Here is a 12,333-nt window from a genome sequence, read left to right as displayed (position 1 = left end):
TTTCCCTCTCCTTTTCAGGTGGGCACAGGTCTCGGTCCCACTCAGGAGTTCTACGCTCTGGTGTCTCAGGAGCTTCAGCGCGCCGATCTTGGTCTTTGGAGAGGCGAAGAGGTTACTCTGGCCAATCCAAAAGGTACCAGCTTATATCCTGCAACTGTGAACAGACGTGCGGGAAATGATGAAAAGTGTTGTTAAATGACGCGAGTCTGTTAATACAAAACTCATTATCGAGGTAGTCTTCATCTCATTAGTCAGGCGTTAATGAAAGTGCTTAAGTTTGGTTTTTGAAGGATGTCGTTATTTAGGGGCCACTGATTTTAATTGATCAGTTTTCCCAAGAAGATATGACTGGAAGCGAGAAATGCATTTTTATTCATATTTAATGTTACAGTATCTTGTATTAACTTTCAGTGACCGCCTTCTTGTTTTGCAGGAAACCAAGAGGGAACCAAGTACATGTTCAGCTCCAGAGGACTGTTTGCTGTTCCCTTCGGCAGGACGACCAAACCAGCGCACATAGCCAAAATCAAAATGAAGTTCCGTTTCTTAGGAAAGCTAATGGCTAAAGCCATAATGGACTTCAGACTGGTAACGGCCTCCATTTTCATCTCTTGCACACCGTTTAGCATGCGGAGGCTGTAAACATTTACATGTTAAAACAAACTTTCTGACCTGATCCTGTCCTCCTCCTCGTCTTTAGCTGGATCTGCCCTTGGGGCTGCCATTTTATAAGTGGATGCTACGGCATGAGATGTCTATAAGCTCCCACGACCTGGTGAACATTGATCCCGGTGTTGCCAAGTCAATCCAACACTTGGAGGATATTATCCGCCAAAAGAAGAGGCTGGAGCAAGACCGATCACAGGTAGAGCGCAGAGAGCTTGTGTTTAATGAAATTAGCCCAGAGTATTGTTCTGTGGAACGATGCCTCTAAACTTACTTAGAGATACTGCTGTTGGTAGTGCTCCCCCTTCTTTGTACATATTTTGGTGTCTCTTACCTTTAGATCATACTTTATACCCAGAGCAGTTCTCCCTCACTTTTCTCTGCTAACCTGTTTGTCCTCGTTTGTTTCCATCAGACGAGGGAGACGCTACAGCAGGCTCTCGAGAGCCTGAACATGAATGGCTGCTCAGTGGAGGACCTGGGTTTGGACTTCACCCTTCCAGGATTCCCAAATATTGAGCTGAAAAAGGGCGGCAAAGACGTCCCAGTCACAATCTACAACCTGGAGGAGTACCTCAGGGTATTTGAGTTTTTCTAACAACCCACGCTTTTATCAATCCTCCCCCCGTCCCCACTGTTCTTAATGTTTTGCTTTGTCCCTGTAGTTGGTGGTGTACTGGACTCTAAATGAAGGAGTGTCCAGACAATTTGAGTCTTTTAGGGAAGGGTTTGAGTCGGTCTTCCCGTTACATCACCTGCAGTATTTCTACCCAGAGGAGGTAAGAAACTTTGTTTTGTTTACTGCGTGGTAGTCATTTTAAATCTATCTGTAATGATGAAATTCAGCAGTTTTCAACAGTGTGTCAGCATTGCTTACAGCCGCACTCGGTGTGTTTTTAGGAATGCAGGGTAGACAAAAATGGGTCAAATATAGACACGAGTTGTTTACACTTTTGGTAAAGTAAATCCTGTGCTCATAGTTTGGATTTTCTCATTCCGTTCTCACTTTAACATTTAGCTTGACCAGTTGCTGTGTGGCAGTAAATCGGAGACGTGGGATGTCAAGACGCTGATGGAGTGTTGTCGACCGGATCACGGATACACACATGACAGGTGAGACAGTCTGTGGCTCTTAAGTTTTAGATCGTTGTAAATCTCAGCGTTCTTCAGTATTTATGCGAAGAATTTGGCTGATGGTGGCAAAGCATGATCAATTCCACATTCCTGGCTCTTACTGGAAATATCGTGACTCTCGTTTCTAGTAAACAGAACCCACAGTGCAGTCAGCTAGTTGCACCAGTTTTACCATCATTGCAAAGCAGAGGAGTATTTTTGATCATTTTAGTAACACAGTAACTTTTCTCAACCATTTCATCCCGTTTTTGCAGCCGTGCAGTTCGATTCCTGTTTGAGGTGTTGAGCAGCTTCGATGCCGAACAGCAAAGACTCTTTCTGCAGTTTGTCACAGGAAGCCCAAGACTGCCTGTCGGAGGTGAGGCGCATCATACACACACGCACACCATTTAATGAGCCTGACATGTGACTCTTAATCAAATAAACTCGGATGTGTTTGTACTGCAAGTCTGCCCCGCGCTCACCCGCTGTTGCCCTTGCACGGCAGGTTTCCGGAGCCTGAACCCACCTCTGACAATTGTGAGGAAGACGTTTGAGTCGACGGAGAATCCAGACGACTTCCTCCCCTCAGTCATGACCTGCGTCAACTACCTGAAGCTGCCTGACTACTCCAGCATAGAGATCATGCGAGAGAAACTGTTGATTGCGGCTCGCGAGGGCCAGCAGTCTTTCCACCTTTCCTGATCTCGCCACATCTCAACATTAAAATGCCTTCTACAGCAGCCGATGAAATCATGACTTCCTCCTTAGTTTTTTTGTAATCACACACATTAAGGCTACATGTACAGCCTTCTTGTTAGAGAAAGCAGCTTGCAGAAAAATTAAGACTCTAAATATATATTTGCTGCCCCCGTCTCTCAAAAAAAGGAGGGGAAAAAAAAGAAAAATGGAAGGGTGTTCCATGACGCAGAACTTAAAATATAAAGAGAGTAAAATCTTATATCAGTAGTTGAGTAATGTTAAAAAAGATGAAAACATCTGGGTGACATTTTAAATTGCTATGTGATATTTAAACAAGACAAAAAAGACAAAAAAAAAAGGGATGTCTCCTCTCCAGAGTGGTGGACAGCATCACTGGGTGACGGGGGAGGAAGGGGAGCGGGGAGGGCGGGTTCCATTGAGCAAGCTAGGTTTACTTTAGCTCCAAAGATCATTTGTACAGACAAATTTGCAGACTTTGCTCATTCTACACATTTGATAGAATAGCTCTTTGTTTTCACGTCTCCCCCTCAGTTCGACTGTTCGCGTTCTGTTCTGTATTATATTCGCCCCCAGTTCGTGTGTTGCATTGTTATTATAATTTTTTATTTTGATTTGGTTCGGCTTCCCCCTCCCCCCAGTGTGTCTTTGCTTCAAGTTGTGGAAATGAAAGTTGCAGTTGGTTGAATGCGGGTAGTGATGAGCTCATATTATCTTTTTTTTTTTTTTTTTTTTTTTCTCCCCCTCGCTCTCTCTCCCTCTGCTCCTTCTGAGATTGTGTTCTGGCCTCATTTCCGAGAGCTTCAGCTCAAATGAAGAGTTGTAACTAATGTGTTGACCAGGTAAATTTTTTTTGCTCTTATTTTAATAGAGTTGGCGTCTTTCTGTTGGATCCTACCGGACGCGTAGGGTTATCTTGGTAGACCAAGCTCTGAGCAACCCTCAACACATAATGTAGCTGGGCACAAAGTTTGGCTGGTCTCATTTTTATCGTTTCATAGCCAGATTAGCATTTCAAGTTCATTTTCTGGAATAAAATATATATGCAGTTTCACACCCCGTTTGAAGTGGGAATGTCTGCTTTACCTCTTTTTTTTTTTCTTTTTTTCTTTTTTTTTCTATATTGTCTTTATTTCTTGCTGTAGTGTTTTGTTTTTTTTTTTGTTTTTGTTTTTTTTTTTTTTTCTTTGCACTGCTGGCTTGGAACAAACTGTGGTGTGCACCTGCAGTCTGTTGCCAGGGGAGGGCGCCACTGTATGCTCTCCTGGCCCCAACGTTCATGTGCTGGTTTCTAAGATCTGCAATAATTTACTGCATCAGGTTCATGTTTTTACCTGAACATAAATAAAGTAACTGTTTGACTCATATTACTGTTTGACTAATGCTCTTTGCCATTGCTTTGGCATGTTGGAACCAGCTGGGTTATTTCATAGTTCTTGAACAGTTTTCAGAGGTTCCCCCAAAGCTCAATGTTTTTCAACACCTGTCATTCTGGATCACAGGACTCCACGGTTTCCTGGTGGAAATGATTTGCTGTGGAGACGGTAACCATTTACAGGTCGCCTGTTGGGCATGGTTTGACAACAAAAGAGCTTAGCTTTAGATTTAACGTCGCATAAGATGTGTTTGGAACACAAAGCCATTTTCCATTTTGGACGTCTGTTTGTAGAAAATGGTTTCATTGATTAAAAATGTAAAAACAAAACATGTTGGTTTCATCTGACAAACATCTCCATGGACTGATGTTTAAACGTCAACCTCTCTTCACGAGCTGTGCCTGCAGTAATGCCAGTGTTCAGAGCCACTTGGTGCATTGTGAGGTGAACATTTTCACCTCACAATGCACCAAGTGGCACCAGTGGACATTCATTATGGAAATGGGGAAGGTTGAGGCCAGGATGACATAGACAGCAGAAAGGTTTTGTATTGATCACATTGAGCATGCTGCAACAACCTGCAGCTGTTTTAAATGACTGACGGCATCAATCTTACATTATGGACAAGGTCAAGGACTGTTACAACTTTTGATTTCACGGCATAGGAAACGGATGTGTGCTTTAATATTTCTCCTGAATTACACTTTCCATGTTATTAGTTTTGATGACTAAAAAAAAATTATATTTGTAATAAATAAAAGATCTGCTCAAATTCAAAGGTAACCCTGACACTTAGGATATTTGTCTCTTTCAAAGCCTTACTTGAGTTGCCAGTATAGTTGCAGGGGTGGGCAATTCCAGGCCCCAAGGGCTGGTGTCCTTCAGGTTTTTAGATCTCACCTTGGGTCAACACACCTGAATCACATGATTAGTTCGTTACCAGGCCTCTGGAGAACTTCAGGGCATGTTGATGAGCTAATTTAGCCATTTAGATCAGCTGTGTTGGTTCAAGGACACATCTAAAACCTGCAGGGACACCGGCCCTCGAGGCCTGGAGTTGCCCACCACTGGTAAGGTCTAGAGTTTGAGTACATGATAAAGGCAGGTATCGATCTCTTGTTCCTCATACTAAAGTTTTGGATGTACAGTGCATCAATGCTTCATTTGTTCCATATTCTGTCATGTTACTCCAAAATAGATTAAACTTGTTTTTCACTTCAAACTTTGACACTTGAGCCCGTAATAACACAGTAGAAAGACGATTGCTTAACATTCTTGCAAATTTATAAAAATATATAACATGTACATAAGGATTCACAGCCTTTGTCACGACACTCAAAATGGATCTCTGGAGCATCCCCATAAGAGCACAAGAGCACCAATGAATTGTGTGTAAACCTCAGAGACAGGATTGTGCCGAGGCACAGATCTGGGGAAGAGTACAGAAAAGTTTTTGCACCACTGAAGGTGCCGATAAGCACAGTGGCAACATCATCCATAAATTAAAGTTTCTGTAACCACCAGGACTCTTCAAACAGAAGCCGCCACATGGCAGCCTGCAGGGAGTTTACCAAAAGGTACCTGAAGGACTCTCAGACCATTAGAAACAACAACTCTTTAGCGTGAATGCCAAGCGTCAGGTCTGGAGGAAACCAGGCACCAATCATCACCTGACCATTACCATCCCTACAGTGTGGCATGGTGATGGCAGAGAAACCGAGAGACTAGACTGGGTCGAGGGAAAGATGAATGCAATATTATACAGAGACATCCTTGATGATAACCTTGAGCACTCTCGACCTCTGGACTGGGGCAAACGTTCATCTTCTAACAGCACACTAACTCTAAGCACGCAGCGTCCATCCTGTAGATTATTGCCATCTTGTGGTCGCAGTCAGCTATTGTCTCTGAAGACTGCAGTCTCTTATTTTGGCCTCATAAGAAACTGCAGCTCCCCATGTCCTGTAAACCTTGACTGGACCTGAGCGAATTGAGAGGTATTCGGGACACTGAATTGAAGACCGCCTCGCTTCCACGTGATTTATGACCTCAGTAAACTTTTCCTTTTTTCGAGTTTACGTTTGAAGTCTTATTTTTAAAGCAGGTGCTTCAGATTCTGCGATTTATAATTTAATTTAAAGTGAAACGAATGGTCTCGGTGAGACCTGCTGATCTCTGTCTTCAAAGAGATGGAAACAGCTGGACTGTGATGTCATTGAGGTGCTGTCCGTTTTTTATTTACAGTCTATGTCTGTCTTTTCGTTATGTCCACAGCTGTCAGGTTGTCATACTTCCTGTAATCAATATATTGGCTTTGACATCGACCGCTACATGAACATGATCAACTGTAATCACCTACTGCAGGATTTTGAACAACAAAGAACTGCATCATATGTCTGCTCAAAGTAAAATCTACCCCAAAAGAGAACTGATGGCAACATTTTAAACACATTTCTTGGCACAGTTCACTGATGCTCTTAAAGCTAAAAAGCAAGGGATTTGAACTCATTTTAAAACAGCTCTAAACATGTCTGTGCTGTTGTGATTTGGGAGGCCTAAATAACCCTTACTTTCAGTTTTATCTATGCACACTTTTTTGTTATAGAACTTTATGGATTAAGTTTTCGGAGCATACCAGCCAAACTCGATCAGCATGATTTTGCAGTATTCAAGCCCAGAGTGCATTATCTCCCTTATGGTAATGTTATCACTCGAAAGCAGCCAATCTTTTGGCAAAGCTGATGAGTTTTCTCACCAACCCCTCCTTCTCTGCTTTCCCTCCTCCCTGCCTCCTTGGAGGCCAAACTCCAAGAAGAGGATATGGATGATGAGACTCTAAATGAGGAAGGTGCAGTGCTCCTCTTCACTGTTTTTCTGCACAGTGAAGGCAAGCCAGGAGAGGGAGTGTGCATGAAGTTGGTGATGATGATGAGGAGGGGGTAGCGGAGGATGGTGTGTGTGTTTGTGTGTGTGTGTGAGAGAGAGAGTGTCGTCAGCAATCATCGTCACTGTGACTCGGAGGCAGAAAGAAGCAGAGAGCCCTCCCCTTCTCCTCTCGCATCCCTACCTTCTCTCCATCAGCCAGTCTCCTCTCAGTCATTCTACCCGCGCACAGCTGAGCCTCAGCATCCAACCAGCCTGCCTCCTCCTCCGCCCCTCTCTCGCTCTCTCCTCCTTTCACACACACCACACACACATTTCTCATATACCTCTCAGTTGCTGCTGAGCCCGGTCAACAGGAGCAGCAGCTCTGAGCAAAGGCGCAAAAGAAACACACAACCTTTTCCCCCGCACCCCCCCCCCCCCCCTAAACAAAGAAAAGAAAAGAAAACCAGACTAAGAGGATCAAGATGAGGATGAGTGTGTTCAGTGTGCCGGCAGTTCCTTGTTGCCGTCCCACAAAGAACGCAGGGAGCTTCACGTCCCCCCTGCTTCTCACCGTCCTGCTCCTGACCAGCGGCAGCAACAGCAGCAGCATCGGGGCCGTCCCCTCTCCGTTCCAGCTGGCCCCGGACACCCCGGCACCGGCCGAGCCCACCCCGACCCAGGCGACACCTCGTCCGGACCCCTGCGAAGGCAGACCCTGCCTCAACGGGGGATTCTGCTTGGCCCTCCTCCCCTCGGCAGGCAGGCCAGAGGACATCTGGGAGTACGCGTGTACGTGTAACCAGGGCTTCACTGGACGCAACTGTGAGGTATTTAATTTTTTAACCTTTTGCTACCTGTGTTGTCACACGATGGACCGTGAGCAGTCCCCGTAAGCGATGCTTTTGCTGGAGAAGATTTCACATACTTAGTGAGCAGGAAGTGGAGGTCAAGGAGTAGCCGGTGCAAGTTTGGCAATTTTGTTGGTCATGTGGAGAAAACTGGCACCAGCTGTGTCACTTTCTGTAAAATCACGGTGGGAAAATGTAGTTTAGTTTGGTTTAGTGCACACTTGTGTTATTATAACTAATTGTTTTCAGTTGTGGGAACTTTCACTGCTATTTTAGGATCATAATCGAGGCTTCACCAAAGATGACGTCAGTGACAAACCTGCATCATGTGTCCGTGTTATTTCTACGTGCGCCTTTACACTAGATTAGGCTGAGGGTACACTGCGTTGTAGTGCTCCCCGCTGTTTGCCGACGGTGATTTAATCAAAGCATGTGCTATCACAGAGACATGGAGACGAGTGCTGCGTTGCTGTGGCAACAGGAGGGAAGAGCGGCAGCAGTGCGATGCAAGCGAAAACTATAAATGTGTGTATTTTTATCTGTACCATATATGAAGCGTATATAAGTAGTTTATTATATGTTATAAAACATTATTTTGATGTTATTTATGTGAACTGCAAAGTTACAGTTAACATTGAATTTATCTGCTGCACACTAGTGAGCATGTTCACTGGGGTGTAAACTCAAGTATGGGTGAATTTATTAACACCAGGGATGCAGAGCCACACCGAATTCATTAACTACATCTGGATGGTGATGAATAAGAGAAGTGCCGTTTTTTTTCACATATTCCTGAAGATGCTCACGTCTGTCTTTTAAACCAGCACAGAGCTTTTATTAAGGTAAACTGAGAGCCCACTGGAGAAAGTGTCAGGAGCAAGGTTTTGTTAACATGGCATATTTAAAGAGTTGTTTTACTCCACTGGAAGACAGTTTTGATGAGTGACAAGCTGTTCGCTAGCAGACTTTAACAGAAGCAGATGCTCCTGCCTGAGCTCGGTCTGCTGAAGGTTTCTTCCTGTTTAAAGGGAGTTTTTCCTTCCTACTGTCGCCAAATGCTTGCTCATAGTGTTTCTGTACCTTACAATATAAAGTGTCTTGTGGTGACTGGTGTTATGCTTGGGGCTGTAAAAGTAAAACTGAATTGAATTTAAATGAACAGGACAGAAATTTTCCTCTATTTTCCTTTTCCTTGACGTTAACCTACACTTCAGCTCCACCTTTGTACTCCTGACTAAGCCCTCGTTCTTTTATTCAGTTTGGCACATTTCTGATTTTTGCAAAAATCGCGTCTGCTGCTGGATTAAACGAGCTTCATTTCGAAGCTTAAAATGAGCGAACTGTAGCTGAGCATCTGCAGCATTAGGCTCAATAGGCAGCCAGGCTTCTGAGTCATGCTGGGGTGAAAGAGAGCATCCGCCAGCGGCAGAGAGGATAAATGAGTCTGCCGCAGCATCACGGAGGGGAAACAGCAAGGTGACTGGGTGAACCTCAGCAGAATCACCAACAGGTGGCAGCCATATCCTCCCCCCAGAGTTAGCACCTTTGCATACTGAGTGCTTCCTTACAAAGCATATGCATCCATGTATGTACGATAGAAGACAGGCGCTAGCAGGATCTAAATAATTTAGTGGAGTGTTTAGCAAGGGACACGATCACTGTCTCCTTGGCTGTCCTGGTTTTAACTCTCAGAATAGAAAGCATTTTTTATTTTTACCTCTGCAGCCTGCTTAACTGTTACTCTGGCCCACACGAACCGCAGACGCCGGTGTCATCACACCACCCGAGCTGAGGGGTGACAATTTAATGCAAAGAGGAGAACGCACAACTGCCCAAGCACTCTGCACAGTGTTTTGTTGTGCAGGACAACAACATCCTCTTATGCGCCACAGCTCAACAAGACCCGAGCCGGGCCCAGTGGGGAATCATTGATTTTTGTGCTCCCCTGTTGCTTGTTTCTTCTCCATGGAAACTGGAGCAGCAGTCAATTGAGATTTAGTAAATGACCTGACTGGCTGAGCACAAAGCTGGTTTGCATCTCACGTTCTGTGCATGCATCAAAACGCAGATGGTCGAGTGAGAGAGGGGGAGGAGAGACTGAAGAAAAGAGACAGGGCAAAGCAGGAGGAGGACAAGTCATATGGTGGGAAGACGTAGTGGCCTACGGTAGTGCTGTGCCATACTGCAAATTTTGGTATCGACCCAATACCGAGCATACAGGGCCAATATTGCCAACACCAATGCAGAGACTGATGCTTTTAACTTTTAAAGGCAGCTTAAGTAGGGAACAGCGGTGTGTCATGATGAATGATCATCAATCTGCCAAATCTGAACATATTTTCATGACCAGTAGCACAAGTCGATGGTGTTCCCACAGTACACGCAGAACTGTTTCCAGTGTTTTAATATACAGCTGTAAAGAACTTCTACACAATGCTATACTTCCTCATTCACTGCAACACGTTGCTGCTGTGCACAGCAGGGCATGGAGGAGGGGGCGGAGCAAAGTGTGCCTGCATGAGAGGAGCGGTGTTTGTCTACTTTCTGATGAACGGGTGCAACGCACTGAACTTAGGCGAGTGAAACACAGCAAAATATCGATCCCGTCACGCTAGTATCGATCTGATATCTGTAGCAGCATTGGTATCGATCCTATCGATATTTGGATCGATCCGCCTACTCCTAGCTTAAGAAATGAGAATGAAGAAAGGAGAAACAGTGACAGAAAGCTATGAAAAGTCCACACTTTCCTCCTCTTTTAGTCTAAATTCTACCTCCAGCCTGTGACGCTGCTCACAAAGCTGAATCTGTGAAACAAAACTTGCACAGTGTGCTTACTTTTAAGTCTTTGTTGTGCCTTGGGATATTTTGCGACATATTTTAAGTTCTGCGGCTAATCCTGCTTTGTTACTTACCTCCCTGGCAGTGTGTATACTGCTCTAATCAAAGCAGACTAATGCAAACCACAGCAGTGGGCAACATGGGGAAAATAAACCCTCTAAGTGTTTCTCTCTGGGTTTAATATTTGCCTGTACCTTTTTTTTTTCCTGGATAGCGGCCTGTAAGCTGTCCTGATGGAATTTACTGCCACTGGCCTTTCTGCGAGTTATTAGCTGCTCAGCCGCTCACTTATTCATTACTGAAGGGCCTGTTGTGCACCCTGACGGATTTGCTAGCTTGCTCTACAACACAGTAGGGCTGTTACAGCACCAAACAGCCATCCGTCATGAAGCAAATTCACGGAGTGCTTGCTGCATGGGTTACTAAGCCAGTCAGCTACTGCATATTAAAGCAGTGGATCATAGCAGAATTTGCAGACTAAACTACAGCCCTGGCATTATAAACACAGAATTCATTTTTATTTGCTGCTATTCAGAGAGGTGATATATGGCACATGAGTTATTAGCCTCTACAGCAGGCAGGTCTGCCCCAGCTTAACAAGCTCATATGAGCATGTCAGCGCTGCGAAGAACTAGCGGCGTTTCAAGTCTTTTGATGATGATCTTTTTAGATCTCAGCTGGAAGATTTGCCAATCATTATTCTCTCTCATTACCCACTCATGCTTTCTCTGTTGTGCTGTTACATAAGCATAGTTGAAATCTTCAGGCTTCTTGCACCCTTTTCTAACATCTGTGGCTTCGTGGGCAGATCGAACCAGTGGAAGGTTAGCTTAGCTTAGCATGCAAGACTCGAAACATGAGTGAGACCCTAAGCTGCACCTATTCCTTATGCTGGCTCACTACATCCATGTACCTTCTAATCTTGTCCATCCTGGTCAGTCCCAGTGAAAATCTTAACACCTTCAGCTCTGCCTCCTGTCTGTATTCTATCTAGTTTCTACTACTCTCTCCAGAGCATACCTCCACCTCTCCAGGCTGTCTTCCACCTGCTCCCTACTGTCACTACAGATCATATTGTTGTCGGTTTATGGGCTCAGTCACTCATTTTGGTTCAATTTAAATACATGATCCAGGTTGTATATTTCAGAAAGGAGCTATACTTATTGGCTCATGACTTCCGATCGACCAATGAGCCCGCAGTTTCTCTACTCACAAAGATGACAAGGCTGGAAATGCTCATCTCGAGCCTTCTCATGTCAGTAGGTGACGTCATGCTGGCTACAGCTGAGTCTGTGTCTGTCATCAGGTCAAAAACCTTTACTAAATGTTCAAAAACCAGCGTATGAACATAATAAGTAACAATTTTACTAATGTCAAATAAAGCACTTCTCTGCTGCTCTGCTCCGTGTGTCATAAAGGAACAGACACGTGGAGCAGAGCTGACACCTGCACAGTGGGGAAGAGGAAGACAGGTAAGTAAAGGCAAAGTTTCCGAACTTGACAACTCATCTTGTTACTGTCAGTGCAATAAAAAAGCAATAATCAGCTGTTACTCCGACGAACGATGTGAAATAACCCGCTGTTATATCATTCAGGTCATATGTACATATGCAGTTATACTATTCTGTTTTGCATTTATAGTTTGTATAGTTGTTTGTATAGTGAATTGTGGTCACATTCCTTGTTTTTGTGCACAAATTTGGCCAAATAAAGATGATTCTGATCCACACAGTGGGGTTGCAGGCAAAATAAATACATTTCCATATTCATAGAAGGAAAAATATCGGCTAAATATATGTAGAATCAGAAGCTTTTCTAATGCGCAAACAGATTATTTTCAGATATTACCTCTAGAGAGAACATAAGAAAACAAAAATCAAATGAAGTCCAAAGAAGTAACT

At 44.2% G+C, this 12,333-nt stretch overlaps 2 protein-coding genes across 7 annotated transcripts in view; both read left to right on the top strand.

Annotated features, from left to right (window-relative positions):
• Positions 1–3,866, top strand: part of trip12 (thyroid hormone receptor interactor 12) — a 45,270-nt gene extending 41,404 nt beyond the window's left edge. For all 6 annotated transcript variants that reach the window (XM_082503182.1, XM_082503183.1, XM_082503185.1 and 3 more), the window contains 8 exons: positions 19–133; positions 434–588; positions 701–865; positions 1,082–1,246; positions 1,332–1,445; positions 1,685–1,779; positions 2,055–2,158; positions 2,288–3,866. In XM_082503182.1, the coding sequence (XP_082359308.1) occupies positions 19–133; positions 434–588; positions 701–865; positions 1,082–1,246; positions 1,332–1,445; positions 1,685–1,779; positions 2,055–2,158; positions 2,288–2,484 (1,110 nt within the window). In that variant the 3' untranslated portion in view covers positions 2,485–3,866. The remainder of the gene's footprint in view (positions 1–18; positions 134–433; positions 589–700; positions 866–1,081; positions 1,247–1,331; positions 1,446–1,684; positions 1,780–2,054; positions 2,159–2,287) is intronic.
• Positions 3,867–4,880: 1,014 nt separating this feature from the next.
• dner (delta/notch-like EGF repeat containing) overlaps positions 4,881–12,333 on the top strand; it is a 77,930-nt gene continuing 70,477 nt past the window's right edge. The window contains exons 1-2 of the mRNA XM_082504212.1: positions 4,881–4,945; positions 6,481–7,570. Of these exons, the coding sequence (XP_082360338.1) occupies positions 7,226–7,570 (345 nt within the window). The 5' untranslated portion in view covers positions 4,881–4,945; positions 6,481–7,225. The remainder of the gene's footprint in view (positions 4,946–6,480; positions 7,571–12,333) is intronic.

The sequence above is a fragment of the Aulonocara stuartgranti genome (genome assembly GCF_965226115.1).
Source record: "Aulonocara stuartgranti genome assembly, chromosome: 14".
NCBI classification, from domain to species: domain Eukaryota; kingdom Metazoa; phylum Chordata; class Actinopteri; order Cichliformes; family Cichlidae; genus Aulonocara; species Aulonocara stuartgranti.
The sequence above is the reverse complement of the archived record's forward strand: the minus strand, read 5'-3'. Positions and strand labels throughout refer to the sequence as shown.